The sequence below is a fragment of the Orcinus orca genome, chromosome 5, assembly GCF_937001465.1.
Source record: "Orcinus orca chromosome 5, mOrcOrc1.1, whole genome shotgun sequence".
NCBI classification, from domain to species: Eukaryota; Metazoa; Chordata; class Mammalia; order Artiodactyla; family Delphinidae; genus Orcinus; species Orcinus orca.
Window position 1 is genome coordinate 14,616,794 of NC_064563.1, and position 24,520 is coordinate 14,641,313.

The 24,520-nt window shown below is 41.7% G+C and overlaps 1 protein-coding gene across 2 annotated transcripts in view; it reads right to left on the minus strand.

Moving 5' to 3' along the window:
* CPNE4 (copine 4) overlaps positions 1 to 24,520 on the minus strand; it is a 577,135-nt gene that overhangs the window by 163,725 nt on the left and 388,890 nt on the right. For both annotated transcript variants that reach the window (XM_004283421.3, XM_033412228.2), the window contains exon 4: positions 1,414 to 1,485. In XM_004283421.3, the coding sequence (XP_004283469.1) occupies positions 1,414 to 1,485 (72 nt within the window). The remainder of the gene's footprint in view (positions 1 to 1,413; positions 1,486 to 24,520) is intronic.

A 24,520-nucleotide genomic window follows, 5' to 3' on the forward strand; every position in this document is an offset into this window, starting at 1 on the left:
TTTTCCAGAAGTTATGGAAGCCATTGTTCTGATCCAAGGACACAGGATACAGAGGAGTATTTAAATATTTAAAATTAGGAAGGAGATTAAGTTTTTCTGGGCTTTGTAGAGAAAGGAAATTCCCAAGAAGTCTTAGAGAAAAGTGACAAAATGAGCTTTTGTTCACCTGCGAAAGAACCGTGGCAGATCTCACACCTGGGTTCACCATCCCAAGTCTTATCTAGGATTGTGGGCTTTGGTAGTGAGCCCATGGGTCCATGGATTTTTAGAGCACCAATGGCATCTTTAAAGACCGTTTGAACCATTTGTTCATGATTGAACATGGCAGTCAAGAATAAGCTCTGACATGACTGTGTCATTTTAAAATTTAATATTCAAGCCAACAAACTCAGCTAAGTGCTTGTGAGAATGGTCCTAAACTTTCACCAGTGGAAATAAAATATTTTTGAATTTTTCCTTTAAAAAATGGCTTAAATTTTTAAAAAATGAATCAGTCACTTTCTAGTTAAAAAGGAATGTTCAGAGGAACTTAGGAGGTTTTCCTCCCGAGACAATCTGCCTTGCAATCAATTCAGATTCTCCTGGTACTTTTTTCTACCTATTACTATTATTTTTTGTCCACACAGCTAAATGGTTAGACTATCTTTCTTAAGGGCGCTAATACAAGATGCCAAAGTTTCAAATACTGGAGTTCTACTTGAACATTTAATATTTTATTTATAAATACTTCCAGTATTACCTTATAGAACATTCTGCAATGACAGAAATGTTCTGTAATCTGCACTGTTCAATATAGCAGTGGCCAGCCACATGGAACTACTGAGCACTTGATACATGGATAGTGGAAGGAATGACTATTTGCTTTTATTTAATTTTAAGTTCAAATAATCACATTGCTACCAAATAGAACAGTGCAGTTCCAAACTATTATATTAGAGAGGAGAGTTAAATGCTGGGCTCTCTCATCCTTAGGCAACAGACCAAACCTTGGACTAAATGATATTAGAGCATTTTTTTTTTCTCAAGAAACTGAGAAACAGGGACAGGTAGCTTTTTTTGGCAGGGGGCTGGGGGGGATAGGTAGCTCTGATGATTTGAAAACTCCAGGCAATTCTGTATTCTTACTGTGCTCAATAACTCCATCTTTGTCCCCTGCTAAAACCTACATTTAATTACAGAAGTGCTTAGTTGAAGTGAATGGCCTCACTTTCAAATCTTTTTTCGTACAATGGAAAGGTCAAAATTGTATTGTCAGGAAGGAGAAAGATGGAAAAAAGAAAGGGCAACTGGGACAGTTGAGCAGTTGTGGGTTCAACTCCCAACATCCAGAGGGTCAGCTTCCCACGTGGCTGGGTCGGACCAGCCAGTTCCATTTTGGGCGCCTGGGCAGGTGGCTGCTTAGGGAGGGCTCACCGTGATGGAGGATTTCCCTGCCGTGTTCCCGTGCTTCAACAAGGATTTGGACAGCTTTCTCTGGGAAACAATCTGTACAAAAGGAAACACAAGGTGGAGATACTAGTCATATACTTGCAGGTATACTCTTTAGTATTTCCCTTACAAAATTTTGCACTTACAGCTCTCCTTGAAATTATGACATCAATGTTCATTTATTTTCCAAGGTTCTTCGACAAACCTCTCCTAAATACAGGTCATTCCCTTCTTTCCTCTTATGGCTTGTGCTGTAAGTGTGAGTGTGTAAGGGATTACAGATAATTCAGTACTAATGGAGGTGGCTTAATCATTGCTGAGACATTTATATTAAAATTAGACAAAACATGTTGGATATGTACATTAACATAAAGGAGATGAAGTTTCAGAATGATCTCAAATTAGCACTAAAACCTCTGCACTAAAATGTGCAGAGTGGAGGATGGAGTGAAGGGAGGAAGGAAACTCAAGGTCTAAATATACACTTCCTGTATCGATAACGTCTAGAGTTCTATTTTTACTATATTCAATAGGAAGCAATAAAGTAAGTCATGAGGAGACTGATGCTCAGACAAGCCAAAAGGAATAACTGGGGTCCTCTCCACTGGGAGCTATTCTCAGCAGAACCTGCCCCATCCCCTCTTGTTTTCTTTTCTGAGAGGGAAAGGTGGCAAGGCAGTGAGGCTCTGATGGGCCTGCACCCCATGATTCCCCATGATTCCCAAAGGAGACAAGGCTTAAAAGACTAAAGTGAAAGCCGTGCTCTGCTCTCAGCAGAGGGAGAGCATAGTCCTCTGCTGTGGGCGGCAGCTTCTATCTGGATGGCCCTAGTGATCCCCGCTTCCTGGTGTTCTTGCCATTGTGTAATTCCCTCCCCTTGAGTGTTGGGTGGATCCAGTGATTTGCTTTCAATGAACAGAATACTACAAAAGTGATGGGATATCACTTCAGGGATTAGGTTCCAAAATCACTGACTTCCTTCTTGCTCATCATCTCTCATTCTCTCTCTTAGAGCCTTTGCTCTGGGGGAAGCAGGCTGCTAGGTTGTGAACAGCCCTGTAGGAGCAGCCCACGTGGCCAGGAATTGATGTCGCCACTCAACAGCCAGTGAGAACCAGAGGCTAGCCAGCAGCCACACAACAGCCTGGAGCAGGTTCTCCCACAAGGTGAGTCTTGAGATAACTGCACCTCGACAGCAGCCTTGTGAGAGACCCTGGTCCAGAGGACCCAGCCACGCTGCCCCAACCCCTGACACACAGAAGTTGTGAGATAATAAGTGTTTGTTTTTAAGCTTTCAACTTTTGCAGTAATTTTTAATGCAGCAATCGGTAAAAGTACACATAAGAAAGGGAAGGAGATCACTGTGAAGAGTGGGGACATAAACCCATTCTCTGAAATCCTTATATATTTTGTCTCTGTGTTAGAGCAATAAAAATATTAGGAGTGTGCTAACATCAAATGCAAAAAGTTCAGAGACCTTCCCTAGGCCAAGCAGATAAAGATCCTAATGTTCAGTCGGCTGTCATCTGAAGAAGGAGTGCTTCTATAAAGAATCACCAGGTGATGATGATGATGTTGATGACATCAATGAGAGCAATGGGAACTCCCATGTAAGTATACAGATCATGTGGGAGATGCCTTATTCATTCCAAAAATAATTATCTACTCCCCAAAATATAACAAACTTGGTGTTAGGCACTAAGAATAGAGTGGTAAGCATAGTCACATGCAATAGCTGACCTCATGGAGCTTACATTTTAGTGGAGGAGATAGTAATAAACCAAATGGTCAAACAAATATAACTTGTCACAAAGGTGACATGCACTGGCCATGGTGGGGACGATGAATGGGGTGACTGAGAGTGGACCACTTATGAATCTCTGGCAGCAGTACAGGTGAGAGGTAATAGTGGCTATGGAGATGGAGAGAAAAGACTGGATTTATGAGATAGTTAGGTGTAAAATAGTCAGAATTTGGAAATGGATTGAATACAGAGAGAGTGGGAGGCATCCTAAAGTATCACTGGATCAGAGAGTTATGCCCTTCAGTGAGTTAAGAGTCACAAGAAGGGGACATTAAATTGGAAGGCAAAGAACAAAGTCTGGGGCAGAAAACAGACTGGAGTAGGTTGAAGAGGAGAGAAAGAGGAAGAAAATGGACAAGAAGAAAATTCTTTCAATGAGTTTGGCTATATAGTGGGGGAGAGAGAATAGACCCTGAGGGGAAGGAGAAATTCAGTAAGTTTTTTGTCTTAGTGGTTATTTTGTTGCTAAATTTACAGCCCCACAAATTTGGTATTATTAATTTCCTTTCATAGAGAAGCAAAGTTAGACACAGGGAGTTTAAGTAACTTTCCTAAGGCCATAGAGCTAGGAGGGAGTGTGCCTGGGATTTGAACATAGGTCTGACTCCAGAAACTGATCTCCAGTTACATTATGACTGGTAAGCGAACTCCTAAAACAGGTTCAGAAAATGTGCACAGCTGGATTTGTACTACATGTGTTTGCTTTTAAGCCCTAGATCTCATGTTAGTGCTTAAGCCTCAATGTGTGATCATGGAGAAGATGGTAAAGAAATAATCAAGTTAAAGCTTAAGAATGAACTAATCTGGAGACACTGGCTTTGATTAAGTGCAGTGTAGCATAATGATTAAGAACATAGGTTTTTTATTTATAGTTGACTATCAATAAAATGACATGAAAAAATTCAGATGATAAAGGAATTGGCTTTCCTTTCCATAGTTAATTCTGAATTCTGAACTCACCTTTCCCATCCTACTCATTAAGAATGTTCCAGTGCTTTTAGTCCTATTGGCAAAATCATTATCCCACCCCCCCAATTCTCAGATTGTCACTTGTTCTAGAAAAGCTACCATTTCCTAGAATAAAGTAGACATTATTTTTTAACTTGAGATAAACCAAAACACAGGAAACACAGAAGACAAACAGCAAAAGGACATTAGAAGACTTTGTGGTTTCTCTCCAGGGGTTTTTCAGTGGGGAGTGGAAGGGAAGACACATGAATAGATGACAAAACAAGGGTCACTGATAAGCAGTAGCCAGGTCAGTATCTCTCTAAAGAAAGGTAACAGATTTATTTGGGAACATTATACCCTGTTCCCAAATAAATCTGGTCTCAGAAATACTTTGGTCCACTGTTGCTGTGTTTCATCCACATTGGTTACCTACCCCAATAACTCCAAGTGACCCCAACAACCTTGTCAGCCCTGAGATGATCCATGCATTGGGTTACCAGGTATTGGTAGACTGTCATTACAGACTGTGTCTTCCAAGATCCACATTCTCTTTCTTCAAGGAAGACCAAGGATGGTACCAGGCCTTTCTCACTCTTTTTTAGAAATGCCAACGTTTCCATTTGTAGGGTCTGAAGAGAATGCTACCATGTACCACCTCCTGCCTTTTACAAATGCTAGGAAGACAAGCAATTTCCCAGGAAATATTCCTTCTTAAGAAATGGTCATATGGGTAAATAAGTGGCTAATCAAGCAGGCATTCAAACAAACATTCTACAGCCCCAGGCCTCCAACTCAGCTCCAAAGAATGAGTAATAATCAAGGTTTCCAACCTTTCATTGTAATAATGATTGATAATGAGTTGCCATTGGCATTGCCATTCTTAGGACTTCGAGCAAAAATAGTAGGACGCCCAGCTGAAGCAGCGATCTATAGAGAAAGGTCTATTTGTTGCCAATTCCCTTCTCACACAGGCTTTGTTGCACCTGAAGCAACTGCAACATACTCAAAAACAGCCTTAGGTCATGTCAGAGGATGAGGGGTTTAGAGTGACAAGGACTTACACTTGTCCCAGCTGATACTGAGGCCAACAAATAGGCAGCATTTAACACTGGGCTAAAGGGGATGCACTTGTCAGAAGTCCTCTAATTTGATTCTTCTCACCCTATAGTGGGGTCACAGTTGCAACCCTTAGACTTCAACGGAAGGATGAAATATAGGGGGAGGAAACACTCTTATTAGCAAAGTCCAATCAGAGGGACATTAGCACCATCAAGTCCCTGATCTGCATTCACACATGGATCTGGGGAGGAAGTGCTTCTCTCCCTGTGAAGTGGGCGGTATTCTAACAGTAGGGATCCTCATTTTCAGGGAAGTCCACTGTTTCATTTAGATAAATGGGAACAAAACCAGGAGAATAAAAAACATTTTGGTCAATATTTCAACAAGTGTTTGTTCATCTGGACTTGCTTACAAAGACTTTCAAAACAGTCATTTTGGGAACTAGACATTCGTCCTTCATGAGATCTCTTTTACTGAAAATATCTTCAGATTATTTCTGGAAATTGCTTTAAGACTCTATTGCAAAAACAAACATTTATTGAACATCTTTTCTGTGCCAGGCACTGTTCTGAGATAACAGTGGTGGACAGGTGAAAACATAATTACAATACTTGACATTCATACCTCTGTTAGCCAGAATTGATAATGCCCAAAGCATGTGTCAGAGAACTTTCGTTTATTAAAAGGTAAGTAAATATTGTATGAAAAAGTCTTTGTGTAGATAAGTCTGGAAATCACACGATTAGAAAAAGTTTGACATCTTTAACTGCAGGATATTAACAGAGCTTTAGTTGTGAATCACCCTGAGCACAGCCATGGAAGGAGCATTCTTTATACTTTTTTGACCCCAGAACCTTTTGTCAAGGAGAATCCCTGGTGTTCTGAAAACTAGCAATTACTACTCCCATCACTACAGGGTACAACCAAGGGCTCCTGATGACTCCTGTAGCAACAGAGGGGGACAGGTCCAGGTCCTCTCAGGCCTGACTCTTGTGGGCTCCCAACAGCCAGCATTGGCATCTCTTTGCCTACAGGTTCTTCTGGAGTCTGTGCCCACTGTCCACAGGAACAGTAAGCTGAAAGTGGGGGGGATTAACACCCTTGGGGGTGGAGTCAACCAACCGATGGGCTTTGGCACAGAAATCTCCCAGCTCCTTTAGCCCAGGGATGGGGTAACTCTGCGGTGTTTGTTCTGCACAGAAGCTGAGTTTTCCCAGTGGATGGAGCTCCAGTTACTCCCAGTGGTGAATCCTTAGACATCAGAGCCTTTGTTTTATTGGCCACTCCCCCTTTCCTGCCACTTCTCCACTCCCTTTCTAGTGTTTCCTTCACTTTCCAAATAATCTACTTTCCAATCCTTGTCTGCTTCTGGGCGACACTACCAAAATTCAACTCTGTGTCAGATAATGTATTGAGCATTTCACATATATTATCTCATTTACTGTCATTTAATGAGCAAAACTCTCTCTTGCCCCAAACAACTGGGATGAGGGAAGCAAGGCTTTGAGAAATTGAGTTTATCTAAGGTCACATAGCATTATGGACTGAATTGTGAACCTTCCCACCCCTCCTCCCCTTCATATCTTGAAGCTCTGACCCACAATGTGACTGTATTTGGAGACAGGGTCTATAATGGAGATAACTGAGGTTAAATGAAGTCACAAGGGTGGGACCCTAATCCAACAGGACTAGTATTCTTATAAAAAAAGGAAGATCCATCAGAAGTCTCTCTCTCTCTCTCTCTGCAATATGTACACCAGGGAAAGGGTATGTGAGGACACCATGAGAAGGTAGCTGTCTACAAGCCAGCAGGAGAGGTCTCACCACAAACTAACCCCGCTGTCACCTTGATCTTGGAATTCCAGCTTCCAGAACTATGATAAAATTGCCATTGTTTAAGACACTAGTGTGTGATATTTTGTTATGGCAGCCCTAACAGGTTAATGCACATAGCTTATAAGAGTTGAAGCCAAGATTCATTCCTTCACTGAGTATCATATTTATTGAGCATCTATTATGTGCTGGGTATTGAGAATAAAATGATGGCACAAAGACAGGCACACAATTGCCCTTCCAGATGTAGTCACATAAAACCCATGTCAAATTCCAACTCTGCAAGGAGAAGTAATGTCATGCCGTGAGAGGGGGGCTCACCAGATCCAGGAGGTCAGGTAAGGCATTTCTGAAGAAACTGCCCCTGACCTGAAGGCTCATGGATGATAACTGAGTAGTCAAAGAGGAGAAGGAATAGTAGGTACAAGGGGATATATGAGTATGAGGAGCAGGCTGAATATGAGGGACAGAAAAGAAGACTTTTAATTTATCCCCAGAGACCAGGTTCTTGGCCATGTTGTCCTCTGATTCACACTAGGTACTTTAGCAACGTTGGCTATGGTAGGTAAAAAATGACTCCCTAAATATATCCATACCCTAAATCGCTGAAATCTGTGTGTATTACCTTATATGGCAAAAAAAACCCAGTCTTCACAGTATAATTAATTTAAGGATCTTAAAATAGGTAATTTATCCTGGATTATTTGGGTAGACCCTAAATGTAATCTCAAGTGTCCTTATAAGAGGGAATCAGAGGGAGATATAATTTATGACATACACTCAGAAAGGATGAAAATATGAAGACAGAGCAGAGAAATACTTGAAGATGTTTGACATGACAAGGAATGGATTCTCCCCTAGAGCCTCCAGAGGGAGCACGGCCCTGCTGACACCTTGATTTCAGACTTCTGCCCCCAGAACTATGAGAGAATAAATCTGTGTTGTTTCAAGCCACCAAGTTTGTGATAATTTGTAACAGTAAACACAGGAAACTAATAGACTGACTTAGCCCAGGTTCAAAGTTCCAGGAAAAGATGTCATGATGGCTTCAGTGATGACTGATTTTAGGGAAATCCCTACCTTCCCATTTCCCTCCCAAGACTGCTGGGCAATATTACTTCACCTGATAGAAGTCAGACCCTCTCAAGATAAATATACCTGAAGACCCTGGCCTTGACACTCTTCCTCTTTCTCCTGGTCATATCTTGCTTCCACCACTGACCGAAAGGAGCCACAATCCTATCTGAGCACAGGATAACCGCTGAGAACCTCGGCATCTTGTGTGCACTACCAATAAAGGGAAGCCTTAAAATGGTTTTAAACATCATTAAAAAATAGCCTTTAAGAACTATGCTTTTTCTTATGCTGTTCCCTTTGCCTAGGATGACTCATACCTTCTCCCCTCAATTGGCAAATTTATTCATTTTTAAGATCTTCATTAGAAGTTTGGAATGGTTGCTGTGGTAGGAGGGATGTGAAGTCACCTGTGGGATGGAGAACTATTCCTTCTGCCCTCATGCGTGTCCTCCCCTCCTCATCCTAGCTGGTTCCCTGCAGCAGCAGCAGCAGCAGCAGCAGCATGGCCTGGGTTGCTAGAAATGCAGGCTTTCAGGGCCCACCGCAGACCTGCTGAATCAGAATCTGCATTTTGATGAGGTTCCCAGGTGACCTGCATGTACATTAAAAGTGAGAAGCACTGAGCTAAAAAGTAAGAATTGCACTTTGACAATTTCAGTACAGTATGATCAGATTTAAAGGATTTCTAGAAAAGGGCTTTAAGATGAATCTGTTCTGCTAATTTAGACTTTCATTAAAGGTAAAGCTGTAGGAGCTAAGAAGCTTTTTCAGCCATTCGGGGGAGAGAATGGTGACACACGTGTGTACGTATGTTTTATGTAAACTCAGTCTGGTCCTCAGCTTCCCAGTGGAGACCTACAGAAGGACCAGCCTAGAGAGAATGATTCCAAGTGACAGGAGTGATGGGTAATCTGCTTCCTTGGGCTTCCTGTCTTGAGATTTCTATTAAGCAGGGTTCTAATTACTTCAAGTGTAATTACAGACTTTTACCCTTTCTCTGACTTCATTAGTAAGGGACGGAAAGAGTTTCGGAGAGAGATTTACGGACTGCCTGTGTATTAATTATGCACCTTTGCCTCCTCATCACAAATGACCTGGTCCAGAGGCCACCTCCCCACACTCAGTTAAGCTGTACCACATGGCGATCAGGAGAAAGAGAAAGAGCTGTGTCTCCAAGCAGCTGCTGCCTAGGGTAGGGCACTGTGTCAGGTCAAGGGCACAAGGCAGCTTTTCAACCATTGCCTTGGCAGGCTGTGACTCGTCTTCAGTGAGGCTGGCAACCAAACACTAATAGTCCACAGGATAGAGGAGGATGGGAGAAAGCCCCTGACCATTTTTAAGCGAAGTATGCAAATTCCAGCTTTCAGGTTGTTAGATTAGGTTAACTAGGTTGTTAACAGGTGAAGAGACCAGAAGCTCAAAGATAACTAAGGTAATAAAGCTACTGAAGAGTCATGATACTACTGCAGGAAGAGCACTTACTGTGTGCCAGCTACTGCTCTGAAGTGCCTTGTGTGTACTAATTAATTTAATTCTCATGACAGCCCTATGGAGTAAGTATTATGCCCATTTACAGATAAGAAAATGAAGTATAGAGAGTGTATTGGTTTGCTAGGGCTGCCATAACAAATTACCACAAATTTACATAAAACAACAGAACCATATTCTTTCATGGCTGCAGAGGGCAGAGTTTGAAATCAAGGCATCTGTGGGGGTCATGCTCCCTCTGGAGGCTCTAAGGGTGATTTCCATATCTAGTCTCTTCAGTGTCTGGTGCCTGCCACTGTCCCCTGGCCTGTGGCCGCATCACTCCACCTCCTTCACGAGACCCTCTCCTGTCTGCGTCCCTCCTCTGTGGTTCCTTTATAAGGACAGTTGTCGCTGGATTTACCCCACCTGGATAATCCAGGATGAGCTCTTCATCTTGAGATCCTTAATTAGATCTGCAGAGACTTTTTGTCCAAATAAGGTCACATTCACAGATTGTGGGGCTGAGGATGTAGACATATTTTGGGGGGCCACCATTAGGTCCACTACAGAGAAGCTAGGTGACTTTCTCAAGGTTCCACAGCCAGGAAGTAGCAGAGTTGAGATTTGAACCCAGTCAGTCCAGCCCAGAATCCATCCCCTCTCTGCTGCCTCCCATAAATGACAGAGGCTGGACTTGATCCTGTGCTAAACTCTGCCAGATGTATGCAGTGATTCACACTCACTCCTCGCCCTGGGGGAGCTGACCTCAGAGGGTCATTCTCTCTCCCTCAGACCACTGCAGGGGCCACTTAACTCGTCCCCTAGATTCACTCTTGCTACATAATGTAAAGTAAGAGCCACACATGATGATAAAGAAGACGTGGGGTGTGTGTGTGTGTGTGTGTGTATAATGGAATATCACTCAGCCATGAAAAAAAATGAAATAATGTAATTTGCAGCAACATGGAGGGACCTAGAGATTATCATACTAACTGAAGCAAGTCAGACAGAGAAAGACAAATACCATATGACATCACTTATATGTGGAATCTAAAAAACTGATACAAATGAACTTATTTACAAAACAGAAATAGACTTACAGACATAAAAAACAAACTTATGGGAGACTTCCCTGGTGGTCCAGTGGTTAAGAATCTGCCTTCCAATGTAGGGGATGCAGATTTGACCCCTGGTTTGGGAACTAAGATCCCATGTGCCACGGGGCAACTAAGCCCATGTGCTCTGGAACCTGCATGCCACAACTAGAGAGAAGCCCACACACTGCAACGAAGAGCCCGCTCGCCTCAATGAAAGATCCCACATGCCGCAATGAAGATCCTGTGTGCCACAACTAAGACCTGACACAGCCAAATAAATTTTTTTAAAAACTTACTGTTACCGAAGGGGAAAGGGAGGGGAGGGATAAATTAGGAGTTTGAGATTAACATATACACACTACTATATATAAAATAGATAACCAACAAAGTCCTACTGTATAGCACAGGGAACTATATTCAATATCTTGCAATAATCTATAAGGGAAAAGAATCTGAAAAAGAATAGATACATAATGAATCACTTTGCTGTATAACTGAAGCTAATACAACAGTCTTAATCAACTATGTTTCAATTAAAAAATTAAAATAAATAAATTAATAAAAAGAAAAAGGTCACACATGAGGGTCCAGATGCTGAGCATGGTGTAGGACCAGGCAGGGTAACCTCTCCAAGCCTCAGTTTTGTCTTCTCTGAAATGGTGATGATACTATCCACCCCACTGGTTTATCATGTGCATAATGAGTAGCAACAAAATCCCAGCATCAGGCCCACAGAGATGCTTATGAAATGCTCCTTCCTCTTCTCTTCTCTCCTATCTAACCAATTCCCACAAAGAGATGATTATAGTCATTGATTGGCTTGGACTGGGGTTCTGGCAGTGGAGGGGAAAGAGAGGTAGAGAGTAAAGATATTTAAGACACTGAGTTGATGGGGCTTTGGGAAAGGCTGATGGGTGGGCTGTGGAGCAGAGGGAGTGAGTGAGTGGTGCACGGGAAGGCTCCTCGGTTTTGGGTCTCTGCATCTGGGAGGACAGAGCTGTCATTCCCTGAATGGGGCAGATGGAGGCTGTGGGAAGGGAGAGCAAGAAGACATGGTGAGTTTGATGTGGGGTTGTTGAGTCTGAGGTGCCTGTGGTCATCCGAGTGGAGTCAGTATCTAGATACTGTTGGATACATGAATCTGGGGCATGGAAGAGAGGCCTGAGCTGGGAGTTTCCAACATGTGGATGATAAATGGAAGGGCAGGAGCTGAGGAGGAAATATATGAAGGAAAGAAAGGAGTGGTCTGAGAGTGAGGCAACCTTCCCCGGCTGAGAACCACAGCAATGTCTTCTCACTACCTGCAGCCTCTGAACACACCCTGTGGGGACCCAGCCTCCTCCATCCCATGGGTGAGGGCCTGAGGGATCACAGGCTGTGTCCTCCATGCTCAGCCTGGGGCTATGCTCTGTGGGGGACAGCCAATTCAGGGCAGGGGCTGTCTTCTTTTCTGTGTGCTGATGGAGGCATCAAAAGGAAGAATATTAAAAGTGCAAGGCATACACTAACAATGAAATATCAGAAAGAGAAATTAAGGAAACAATCCCATTTACCATTGCATAAAAAGAAGAAAATATTTAGGAATAAACTTATCTAAGGGGGCAAAAGACCTGTACTCTGGAAATTATAAGACACTGATGAAAGAAATTGAACATGACACAGTTGGAAAGATATACCATGTTCTTGGATTGGAAGAATCAATATTGTTAAAATGACTATACTACCCAAGGTAATCTACATTCAATGCATTTCCTATCAAATTACCAATCACATTTTTTCCCAGAACTGGAAAAAAATTTAAATATTTATGGAAACACAAAATACACTGAATAGCCAAAACAATCTTGAGAAAAAAGAATGGAGCTTGAGAAATCACTCTCCTTGACTTCAGACTATACTACAAAGTTACAGTAATCAAAACACTATGGTACTGGCATGGAAACAGACACATAGATCAATAGAACAGGATAGAAAGCCCAGAGGTAAACCCATGCACTTATGGTCAATTAATCTACAATAAGGGAGGTGAAAATATACAGTGGAGAAAAGATAGTTTCTTCAATAAGTGGTGCTGGGAAAACTGGACAGCTTCATGTAAAAGAATGAAATTAGAACATTCTCTAACACCATATACAAAAATAAGCTCAAAGTGGACTAAAGATCTAAATGTAAGACAGGATACAACACAACTCCTAGAGGAAAACATAGGCAGGACACTTGTTGACATAACTCGCAGCAATACTTTTTGAATCCATCTCCCAGAGTAATGGAAACAAAAGTAAAAATAAACAAATGGGACCTAATTAAACTTAAAAACTTTTGCACAGCAAAATAAACCATAAACAAGTGAAGTAAGTCAGAAAAAGAAATACTGTATGCTAACACATATATATGGAATCTTAAAAAAAGAAAAAAAAGGTTCTGAAGAACCTAGGGGCAGGACAGGAATAAAGACACAGACGTAGAGAATGGACTTGAGGACACGGGGAGGGGAAAGGGTAAGCTGGGATGAAGTGAGAGAGTGACATGGACATATATACACTACCAAATGTAAAATAGATAGCTGGTGGGAAGCAGCTGCATAGCACAGGGAGATCAGCTTGGTGCTTTGTGACCACCTAGAGGGGTGGGATAGGTAGGATGGGAAGGAGATGCAAGAGGGAGGGGATATGGGGATATATGTATACGTATAGCTGATTCACCTTGTTATAAAGCAGAAACTAACACACCATTGTAAAGCAATTATGCTCCAATATAAAGAAGTTTAAAAATAAAAAGAAACCATAAACAAAACAAAAAGACAACCTATGGAATGGAAGAGAATATTTACAAATGATGCAAGCAACAAGGGATTAATTTCCAAAATATACAAACAGCTCATACTGCTCAATATCAAAAAACAAAACAAAACTCTAAACAACCCAATAGAATAAATGGGCAGAAGACCTAAACAAATAGATATTTCTCCAAAGAAGACACATAGATGGCTAACAGGTACATGAAAAGATGCTCAACATCGCTAATTACTAGAGAAATGCAAATCAAAACTACAATGAGGTATCACTCACACCAGTCAGAATGGCCATCATTAAGAAGTCTACAAATACACGTTGGAGAGGGTTGCATTAACATGGGAAGATATATTTTTTATGTGAAAAAAGCAAGTTACAAAAAGCATGTATAAGTCACCAGATGGTTGTTTCTTAAAAAGAACTGGATGTATACGCATACATAAAAAAATCTAGAATAACACGCACCAGAATATTTAAAAGCTATCTGTCAATGTTGGGATGTGGGCCTCATGGTCCTCCAGCAGAGCAGAGGGAGGGTCTGGGGGTCAAAGACCTCCAGCAGTTGTCAGAGCCCAATATCCGCTGAGTGGTCCCATTTCCACTGGGGCTGTTGTCTTGTTCTGCACCTGTACTGTCTTAGAACCCACTCACCTGACTGTGGTGTGCTCCTTCCTATCCCACTTACTCCAGGCCTGGGCCCAGATCAAGGATCCCTGCTTGCCTGTGGCTTGATTAGTGAACTCTGGGACACAGAGATTTAAACTTCCCATCCTCATGGGCCCATGAGGGTTCTTAACTTATTGATTATTAGCACTCCAAGCCCTCTCAGGTCTCTTCTGTAATCAAAAATAATATTACAAAATGTCAGAACCACATGCAGAATAGGATGGGTGAGGCAGGCTTTATAGAGGTCATTTCCTTGTTGTCCTCTAAATCTTGTGTTGAAAGTGCTGGTGCTTGTTACCCACAGGCCAAGGCAAAGAAGTGTCCAGGAGCTGCAGTGGGGACATCATCTGGGAGTCGGGAGGCCTGGGTTTAACTCCCCGACTTGAAAATGGCTTGCACTTAAGCAAGTCACTTCAAGGTTCAGGTGCTTAGCAGGAAATGTGGAAATATGGTACTTTCCCCTCAGGGGTTCTGTGAGAATGAAATGAGATGTTTGGTGCAGTTTTCAGCATAAGGTCTGGCAGTATATAAGAGCAGTCACTCTGCCCTCTGCCTAGACTGCTTTCCTGGATTTCTCTGCATGGCTCATGCCCACACTTTTTTCTGGTCTCTGCTCATAAAGGGCCTCCCAGACACTCCTATCTAAATGAGCACCTACCCCCTTCCCATCACTCTCTATCCCTTACCCCATTGGGATTTTCCTTCACAGGACTATCACTGTCATTATTTTATGTAGGAACAGGTAAGCTCCATGATAACAGGGCTTTGTCCCCTTTTTTCACAGCTGACGCCCCAGGGTCTAGAAGAGTGTCTGGCTTACAGTAAGTGCTCAATAAATGAATGAGTACATACATATTTATTTGAATGAGTGAATAAATGTATATTAGCTTTTTATTATCATTGTTGGCATTGATGTGTTTATTCACTGAATGAATGAATAAATGAATGAGTACATGTCAGTTATTTTTATCTGATTGTTATCCTTAACTGGTACATAATGTGCCCATGGAAGGGTGAGGCCTGAATACTGTAAGCTGTTCAGACTCTGTGGTCCAGGAGTATTGCAGATAAACACTCACAAATGAGGTGTCTATTTGCAGATGGCTGTCACAGGTCTTCCTGAGCTGGGAGAAAGGTACAGGAGTCAATTTATCAACGTGTGGAAAAGGTCACTTCCTTCTTGACCTCATTGAGCAGTTTACAGTGATAGCACTTAGGGAGAATTACTCTCCAATTTTTCCAATCTGCAAAGGGTTGTAGAAGTGGGGGTGATACTGGCCTCAGGTAACTCAGTACCTGGGATACAACAAGGTCCCCAGATATCAGTCTCCTCCCTTCAACCGAGCACTTATAAGAAAGTCAGTAGGGGGACATTTGTAAAGGGATATGGATCTTTTTCTTATTAGGTATATGAAACAGAATCCCAGAGATAGTGCAGCCTGGGGGTGAGGGAGGAAGAGCTTAGTGCTCTGACTCTGAATCCAAATGCCTGTTGTTGCATCTTGGCTCTACCACTTAGGAGGTGTGGATCTTGGTCTGGTGTTGATGATGATGATAATTGTGATGATGATATTGATAGCACCAAGCTCACAAATGTCTGGCATATGATCAGCACTTGGTAAATGTCAGCTATGAAAATGATTTATTATCATGAAGGGACTGTAAAAAATATTGTCCTAATTGGGACACTTGAAAATGAAAGGGAACAGTGTTAATAATTAAACCATGACAACACGTGTGAACTGGGGCAAACGGAGTCTAGGTTACGGTATCTTTATGGGGGTACCTCACATGCAAAGATGAATTCTCCCTCCTTGGAAGTATTTAAGCAGAGGTTGGGAGCTGACTCCTGCACTGTGCTGGCTGAACTCAGCTGGACTTTTGTCTTTCTCCCCATTTCAAGCTTTTCATATTCCACTGGAACCCTGTCTGCAAGTTCACTGTAATATTAGTTTTCCTGGTTCGAGTCTCATTGTGGGGAGAGAGGCCTGGAGGATTTCCATTCCTTTGTTGCTGATAACTGCATTGGGAGTGTGTGCTGACCTCAGCCCCCTGGTGGGCAGACACCAGGGAAGAGTGGGTGAGCACTATAATCAGCTCACTCTGGGCCTTGCCCGACCTGCCCAGGTGGACAGAGGAGCCTCAAAGGCTCACCTTCCATCCAAAACAAAGTTAATGAATTCACACTCGGCCTCATTTTGCCCTTGAATCTGAAACCAAGACTCTTGGGAATGATTTTGTAACCCAAGTAGTTATTGTTTTTTCTCCTTTTAAACTTCATTAGTTTAATTCAAAATAAAAATATTCTCTTTCTCAAATTAGGCTTGAACTGGAGATTCTGGACTTTGGGGGAATGTCAGAACCTCTTTGCAGTTCCAGTGAAGTTTCCTTAACTTATTCGTTATTAGTGCTCCAAGCTCTCCCGGGTATCTTCTGTAATCAAAACAGTATAACAAAGGATCAGAATCGGATTACCCAAGGAAAACTTCCTCCCTGTGGGCAGTGAGGTGGGAATCAAGGCTTTACCTGCAGCATCTGCAAAGTTCTTTCTCAAAAACCTAACAGAAAGCACAGCCTCATCATCAAAAAGTTCACAAATAATAAATGCTGGAGAGGGTGTGGAGAAAAAGGAACCCTCTTACACTGTTGGTGGGAATATAAATTGGTGCAGTCACTATGGAGAACTGTATGGAGGTCCCCTAAAAATAGAATTACCATATGATCCTGCAATCACACTCCTGGGTATATATCTGGAGAAAACTCTAATTTGAAAAGATACATGCACCTAAATGTTCATAGCAGCACTATTTACAATAGCCAAGACATGGAAGCAACCTAAATGTCCATTGAGAGATGGATGGATAAAGAAGATGTGGTACATATATACAAATGGAATACTACTCAGCTGTAAGAAAGAATGAAATAATGCCATTTGCAGCAACATGGATGGACCTAAAGATTATCATACTAAGTGAAGTAAACCAGAGAAAGACAAATATCATATGATATTGCTTATATGTGGAATCTAAATAAAAAAAGGTACAAATGAACTTATTTGCAAAACAGAAATAGAGGGCTTCCCTGGTGGCGCAGTGGTTAAGAATCCACCTGCCAATGCAGGGGACACAGGTTCGAGCCCTGGTCTGGGAAGATCTCACATGCCGTGAAGCAATTAAGCTCGTGTGCCACAACTATTGAGCCTGCGCTCTAGAGTCCGCGAGCCACAACTAGTGAAGCCCGCGCACCTAGAGCCTGTGCTCCACAAGAAGAGAAGCCACCACGATGAGAAGCCCATGCACCACAACAAAGAGTAGCTCCCGCTCACTGTAACTAGAGAAAGCCCGCGGGCAGCAGTGAAGACCCAACACAGCCAAAAATAAAAATAAACAAAATAAATAAATTTATATATATATATATATATATATATATATATATATATATATATAAAACAGAAATAGACCCTCAGACATAGAAAACAAACGTATGGTTACCAAAGGGGAAAGGGGTGAGGGAAGGATAAATTAGGAGATTGGGATTAACATATACACACTACTATATATAAAATAGATAACCAACAAGGACCTATGCATAGCACAGGGCACTATACTCAATATTTTATAATAACTTATAAGGGAAAAGAATCTGAAAAAGATTATATATATATGTGTGTGTGTGTGTGTGTGTGTGTGTATACACTGAATCGTGCTATATACCTGAAGTTAACACAACATCGTAAACCAACTATACTTCAATAAAAAATATATTATCTGTATATATCTATATATAGATATATATATAAAGAAAGCACAGCCACAGCAGATACCTCACTCAAAATCATTTCTCACTAATTCCCCAAATTAGACATCTTTACATGTTTTAAAGTTCTTCAAAAGTTTAAGATCTGTACAATACTAGGTATCATATTCTTCTATGTGAATATGAGTTCTTCTAAGTCAGGATACAGGCCTGATTTTTTTTAAAAATTATGATGTTTTTACTAACATTCATAGTAACTTTTTCCTGATTATAGAGGTGATATATATTCCTTTTAGAAAATATAGAAAAACATGGAGGCGACACGAAAAATCACCCATAACCCCACACTCTACATGTCTTCATTCTTGTCATTTAAAAATATTTCCTCCTAGTCCTTTGGTCTACTAAGAAATAAGTACTTGAAGCGCTAGTAATATTTTTTCCCCACCTTTGGGAGAGAAGACCAAGAAGAGGTTAGTTTCTGATGGCTACATGTGATGTTCAGAAAATTGTATGGTAATTGGTAACTAAATTTCATAAGTTGCCAAGCTAAAAAAATGCAGTAATCTTCTCAGGTTTTAAAATAATGGCAGTAAAACATAAATATGTTTAAAAAAATATTTTTGGTAAATAAAAATATTTGGTAGAGAATTAATTTGGGGCTACTATATTATTTGGTGAATTGACTTTCTGATCATTTGACTTCAGCAAATTGGTCATTTGACATATTGAGGATTTGGTTCACAGTGTTGTAGTGTCTCATGCTTAAGGGCTGAGACAAGCCTAGGACATTTTTGTTTAAGGCACTCATAATGCTGATAATTGAGAAGGTATAACCAGATGAGGCTGGGAATAGGCCAGGACCAGATGGTGGAGAGAGCCTGTGTTAACCCCAAGAAGACAGGATTAGGGTGGGTTTTTACAGCCAGTAGTTCTTTGCTGGGTGGAAGAGTGATTGGAATGAAGGCTGGCTGACAACAAGCAAAAGTGGTAGATCTGGTAGAGGTACCAGTAGCTGCCTTCAAACCCAGCTGGCACATGTGTCTCTCCATATGGGTAGACAGGTCCAGGGTGCCCTGGCCAGGCAGGCTGAAGGCTGAGTGCCTGCACCAGCCTGCCTTAAAGAGTTGATCAGGTCAAACACCTAGAGCTGCTTTTCAGTAGTAACATGTCAGTCCTTGCAAATTCTCACCCAGTTTCAGGTCACTTGCCCTCCTCCCTTGTACACATATGGAGCTAGGAGAGGTACCATATTCCTGTGAATGTATGTGGAACAGGGCCTGTAAACACAGGCCCATTTTAATTGCCACTAAATAGATCTTTTGAAAACTATCTTTGAAATTAAGTAGACACGAGGAGCTGCTTTCCCAGGGGGCACCTCAGTCGGGAGGTACAATCTGTGGCTGAATGACATCTATGACTGGCAGGCTCAGTCCTGGATGAGAAGAGAAGGGGTGGGGTGGGGGAGTTGAGGGGAGGTGGGCAGAGAACATCCTGCAAAGGGATGAGGATGCAGGGAGGGATGCTTTACTTTCAGAGACAAGGGGAAGGAAAGAGATGAGTGAGAATCATTAACAATTAGAATTGGAAGGAACTTGGAGGTTAATCAATACATAAACCTTCCCTCTACAGATGAGGTCACTACATCACCAAGATCCCACAGGGACTTGGTGGCAGATCCAGGCCCCAGGGCTCTTGATGCCAGTCTAGGACACCATAGAGGAGATTTAAAGGTACAAAAGGAGACTCTAGAGGAAGTAGAGGGGTTTCCCTAGTACCCAAATGCAAGAAGATTATTTGCTGGACAAAGATAGCAAAGAAAAAGGCAATAACTAATTTTCTTCTCCTTGGAGAGTTGAGGTGTGCTCACCCACAATTGCCCTGTGTGAATCCCACCTGCCTATGAGCAGAACAGTCAACATGGAAACAGCACTGCCTCCCAGGATTTCTCAGCCTGTCCATGGCAGCTGAGATGATGACATTTACTGATGACATCATTCATTACTCATGTGGTTTCTGCCTGCAGTAATTCTGCAAAGTTAGGGAAAGCTTTTCATGTGAGCAGCAGAAGGAAAATGAGTTGCCTGCTGTAATGTGTAAATTTGACTCCCCTGGGCCATCAATTTTATGCCATGAGGATACTGATGTTATGCAACAAAAAACCAACCTTGGGAATCTCACTGTGGGCTTTATATTGAGTTTGGATAGCACCCTTTGCACCATCAAAGCCCCAGTCCCCACTGATTGGGTCCATCCCAGCCTGAGACCAAATGCACATAGGTCACTGAAAGCTTGTGGTCAGCCATCCTTTCAGGGGTCACTGTGGCTTATCTAATGCTAACATTCACCTGTGTCAGGAGAAGAACCAACAGTCTAGGTAATAGGTCCATTCAACTATATTGAGTGGATAGGAGAAACAAACTTTGGAAGTCAAGATGCTTACCAAGAATATAAACTCAAAGCCATGTGCATGGTCCTTTGTGGGACTGTAAACTTTATGAAGCAATTTTTTTTTCCTGCTCTCCAGATGTTTTTGTTGTCCTCCTTAGTTTCTCTAGATAATTACCCCAAACGTTTGTTCTTTTGTTATTAAAACTAGTGATACACTGTCCAAGATTCATTGGCATTCCTCCCCCAAGACTCTGTGACAGTGGTCTGACAGTGGTTCTCAAAGTGTGGCCAGCAGCATCTCCATCACCTGGGAACTCAGAGAGGCAAATTATCTGTGTTCTCACTAAATCTTCTGAATCAGAAACTCTGGGGGTGGGGTCTGTACTACATGTTTTAATAAGCCTCCACCTGGCTTTGTTAAGTTCAAGTTTGAGAACCTCTGCTCTGTGGGAAGATGGCACATGATTCTTCTCTCATGAATGAGAGTCAGAGCCCCCCAGAGAGCCTTGAAATCCTTTGAGGTGTTAAAGATTTCCCTGATCACTTATGATGACAGGAAGCAGGAGTTCTTGGTTATAACAGGTATCTTCTGACCTTTGGGGGAAGAAATACACTGAAGAGCAGCCACATGACAGAGAGGAGAGGACTTCACACAGTGTAACAGTCCTCCAAGCCACGGAGGAGAGAAAATGCCTGCAAGAAAAGCAATGATGAAACCCAGGGCAACCATGAATTTGGAAATGGGTTTATGCAGCATGGTTTAGGGTGAAAAGACCAGGAGGGAACACCTTCTGGATGGTGAATTTGTAAGGTTCTTGTTTTGGGAGGTTAACACACTATTTAAGAAGCTGTGTTATATTTAAAGTGAATTCAGTGTGCAAACCTTGAGGAGAGATAACCAAAGCTATTTTTTTCCCCAAGAGAATTCCTATGTTGCCTCTATCAGCTTTGTACAAGACAAACTTAAAAAAACACAAACTAGCAAGGTAAACTCCAACCCAGATTTGCATTAATAGCTGCTACATCATAATTTACACTAGTTAGTGATAAACTATTAGAGCAAAAGGAAAAGAGCATGAGAGGCTTAGGAGCCAAAGAGCTCTGTACTCAAGATCCAGCTCAACCCCTCACCAGCTATGTGACCTTGAGGAAGCTACCTACCTGAGCCTTATTCAGTCTCAGTATTCTCAAAAGGAAGTAGAGATAATGGTAGTGCTTAGCCTCCAGGGATGCTGTGCTGATTAAATGAGTTGAGGTCTAGTGAGTGCCCAGCCCAGTGGCTGGTAAATAAAAGTGCCTAGAGAAAAGTAGCTGCTATATTTATTATTTTTATTATTTCGGACTCACTGTCCACTGGATTGGTGCATGATGGAGTAGAAAAATATGGGGATGAATGAATGAGTTAATAAGCAGTGACAGAAAATGAAGGCATCACATTAAAGAAGGTCTGCTTGCTGTTCGAGATAGTAAGGGGTCGCATTTCTCCCTGGCATGCCCTCTGTTGGGTGCAGCAGGAACGGGGTTTAGTTCCTGGCCTTCTTTCAGCCAACAGAAACCCAAGGATGGTCTCCACAGTCACCGAAAAGGCTTACACAGCTTTCCGAGCACACTGCATCTCTGTGATTTGCCCCCCTCATCCATCTGCTGAGAACACACAGTTTTGCCTTGAGTGCTCTTGGAGGATGTGAACCTTCATCTGGCATCACCGCTCAGTGGTAAGTCACATGCTGTGCTGGTACCCAACGTAATGGGCAATGCCAGTTTCTAGCATGCTGAGGGCTGCTATTTTCCCTTCCAAAAGGCCAAGAGTCCTGCTGGTTCACATGGCAGAATGAGAATGTGACAAACTCAGACAGGTAGAGCAAGTACCTGTAGACAGCCTTGAGGAGAGAGGCTCTGAATGTGTGACTTTCTGGATGGGTTTTGGGAAGTCATTTTATACTTCCCTTTGGGCTTCAGTTGTGGAAGATAAGAATCGGAACATCTGTCCCAAATTATTTCAGAGATCTTACTTGAAACTATTTTTACTAAAAATTGCCCCATAAGAGTAAATATTATACACAAACTGAATCTTTGTATAAAGCATGCAACAAACCTAAGGCAAAATTATAAGTTCAGTTATACTAATTGCCCGGGACATGGGTTCTATCATAAGGTTTTCACCCATTTTCCTTCCACATTCACTTCTGAAACAATGTTGGTCCCTACAGGTGTCTGTAGTGGTATCTCCTTAATAACAGGTTCTAGATCCTGAGTGCTCTTTCTGTGCCAGGGACCTGCTAAGCACCTTGTAAGTATTTTCTCACTTGATCGTCACACTATTTCTTTCTTTTTTTTTTTTAACAAACATCTTTATTGGAGTATAATTGCTTTACAATGGTGTGTTAGTTTCTGCTTTATGACAAAGTGAATCAGTTATACACATGTCCTCATATCTCTTCCCTCTTGCGTCTCCCTCTCTCCCACCGTCCCTATTCTACCCCTCTAGTTGGCCAAAAAGCACCGAGCTAATCTCCCTGTGCTATGCGGCTGCTTCCCACTAGCTTTCTATTTTACGTTTAGTAGTGTATATATGTCCATGTCACTCTCTCACTTTGTCACAGCTTACCCTTCCCCCTCCCAGTATCCTCAAGCCCATTCCCTAGTAGGTCGGCATCTTTATTCCCGTCTTGCCCCTGGGTTCTTCTGACCAATTTTTTTTTCTTTTTCTTTTTTTTTAGATTCCATATATTTGCGTTAGCATACGGTATTTGATTTTCACTTTCTGACTTACTTCACTCTGTATGACAGTCTCCAGGTCCATTCACCTCGCTACAAATAACTCAATTTTGTTCCTTTTTATGGCTAATATTCCACTGAATATATGTGCCACATCTTCTTTATCTATTCATCTGTTGATGGACACTTAGGTTGCTTCCATGTCCTGGCTATGGTAAATAGAGCTGCAGTGAACATTTTGGTACATGAATCTTTTTGAATTATGGTTTTCTCAGGGTATATGCCAAATAGTGGGATTGCTGGATCATATGGTAGTTCTATTTTTAGTTTTTTAAGGAACATCCATACTGTTCTCCATAGTGGCTGTATCAACTTACATTCCCACCAATAGTGCAAGAGGGTTGCCTTTTCTCCACACCCACTCCAGCATTTATTGTTTGTAGATTTTTTGATGAGGGCCATTCTGACCAGTGTGAGATGATATCTCATTGTAGTTTTGATTTGCATTTCTCTAATGATTAATGATGTTGAGCATTCTTTCATGTGTTTGTTGGCAATCTGTATACCTTCTTTGGAGGAATGTCTATTTAGTTGTTCTGCCCATTTTGGGATTGGGTTGTTTGTTTTTATGATATTGAGCTGCATGTGTGGCTTGTATGATTTGGAGATGAATCCTTTGTCAGTTGCTTCATTTGCAAATATTTTCTCCCATTCTGAGGGTTGTCTTTTTGTCTTATTTATGGTTTCCTTTGCTGTGCAAAAGCTTCGAAGTTTCATTAGGTCCCATTTGTTTATTTTTGTTTTTATTTCAGTTTCTCTAGGAGGTGGGTCAAAAAGGATCTTGCTGTGATTTATGTCATAGAGTGCTCTGCCTATGTTTTCCTCTAAAAGTTTGATGGTGTCTGGCCTTACATTTAGGTCGTTAATCCATTTTGAGTTTACTTTCATGTATGGTGTTAGGGAGTGACCTAAATTCATTCTTCTACATGTAGCTTTCCAGTTTTCTCAGCACCACTTATTGAGGAGGCTGTCTTTTCTCCATTGTATATTCTTGCCTCCTTTATCAAAGATAAGGTGACCATATGTGCATGGGTTTATCTCTGGGCTTTCTATCCTGTTCCATTGATCTATATTTCTGTGTTTGTGCTAGTACCACACTGTCTTGATTACTGTAGCTTTGTAGTATAATCTGAAGTCAGAGAGCCTGATTCCTCCAGCTCCGTTTTTCGTCCTCAAGATTGCTTTGGCTATTCGGGATCTTTTGTGTTTCCATACAAATTGTGAAATTTTTTTTCTAGTTCTGTGAAAACTGCCAGTGGTAGTTTGATAGGGATTGCATTGATTCTGTAGATTCCTTTGGGTAGTAGAGTCATTTTCACAATGTTGATTCTTCCAATCCAAGAACATGGTATATCTCTCCATCTATTTGTATCATCTTTAATTTCTTTCATCAGTGTCTTATAATTTTCTGCATACAG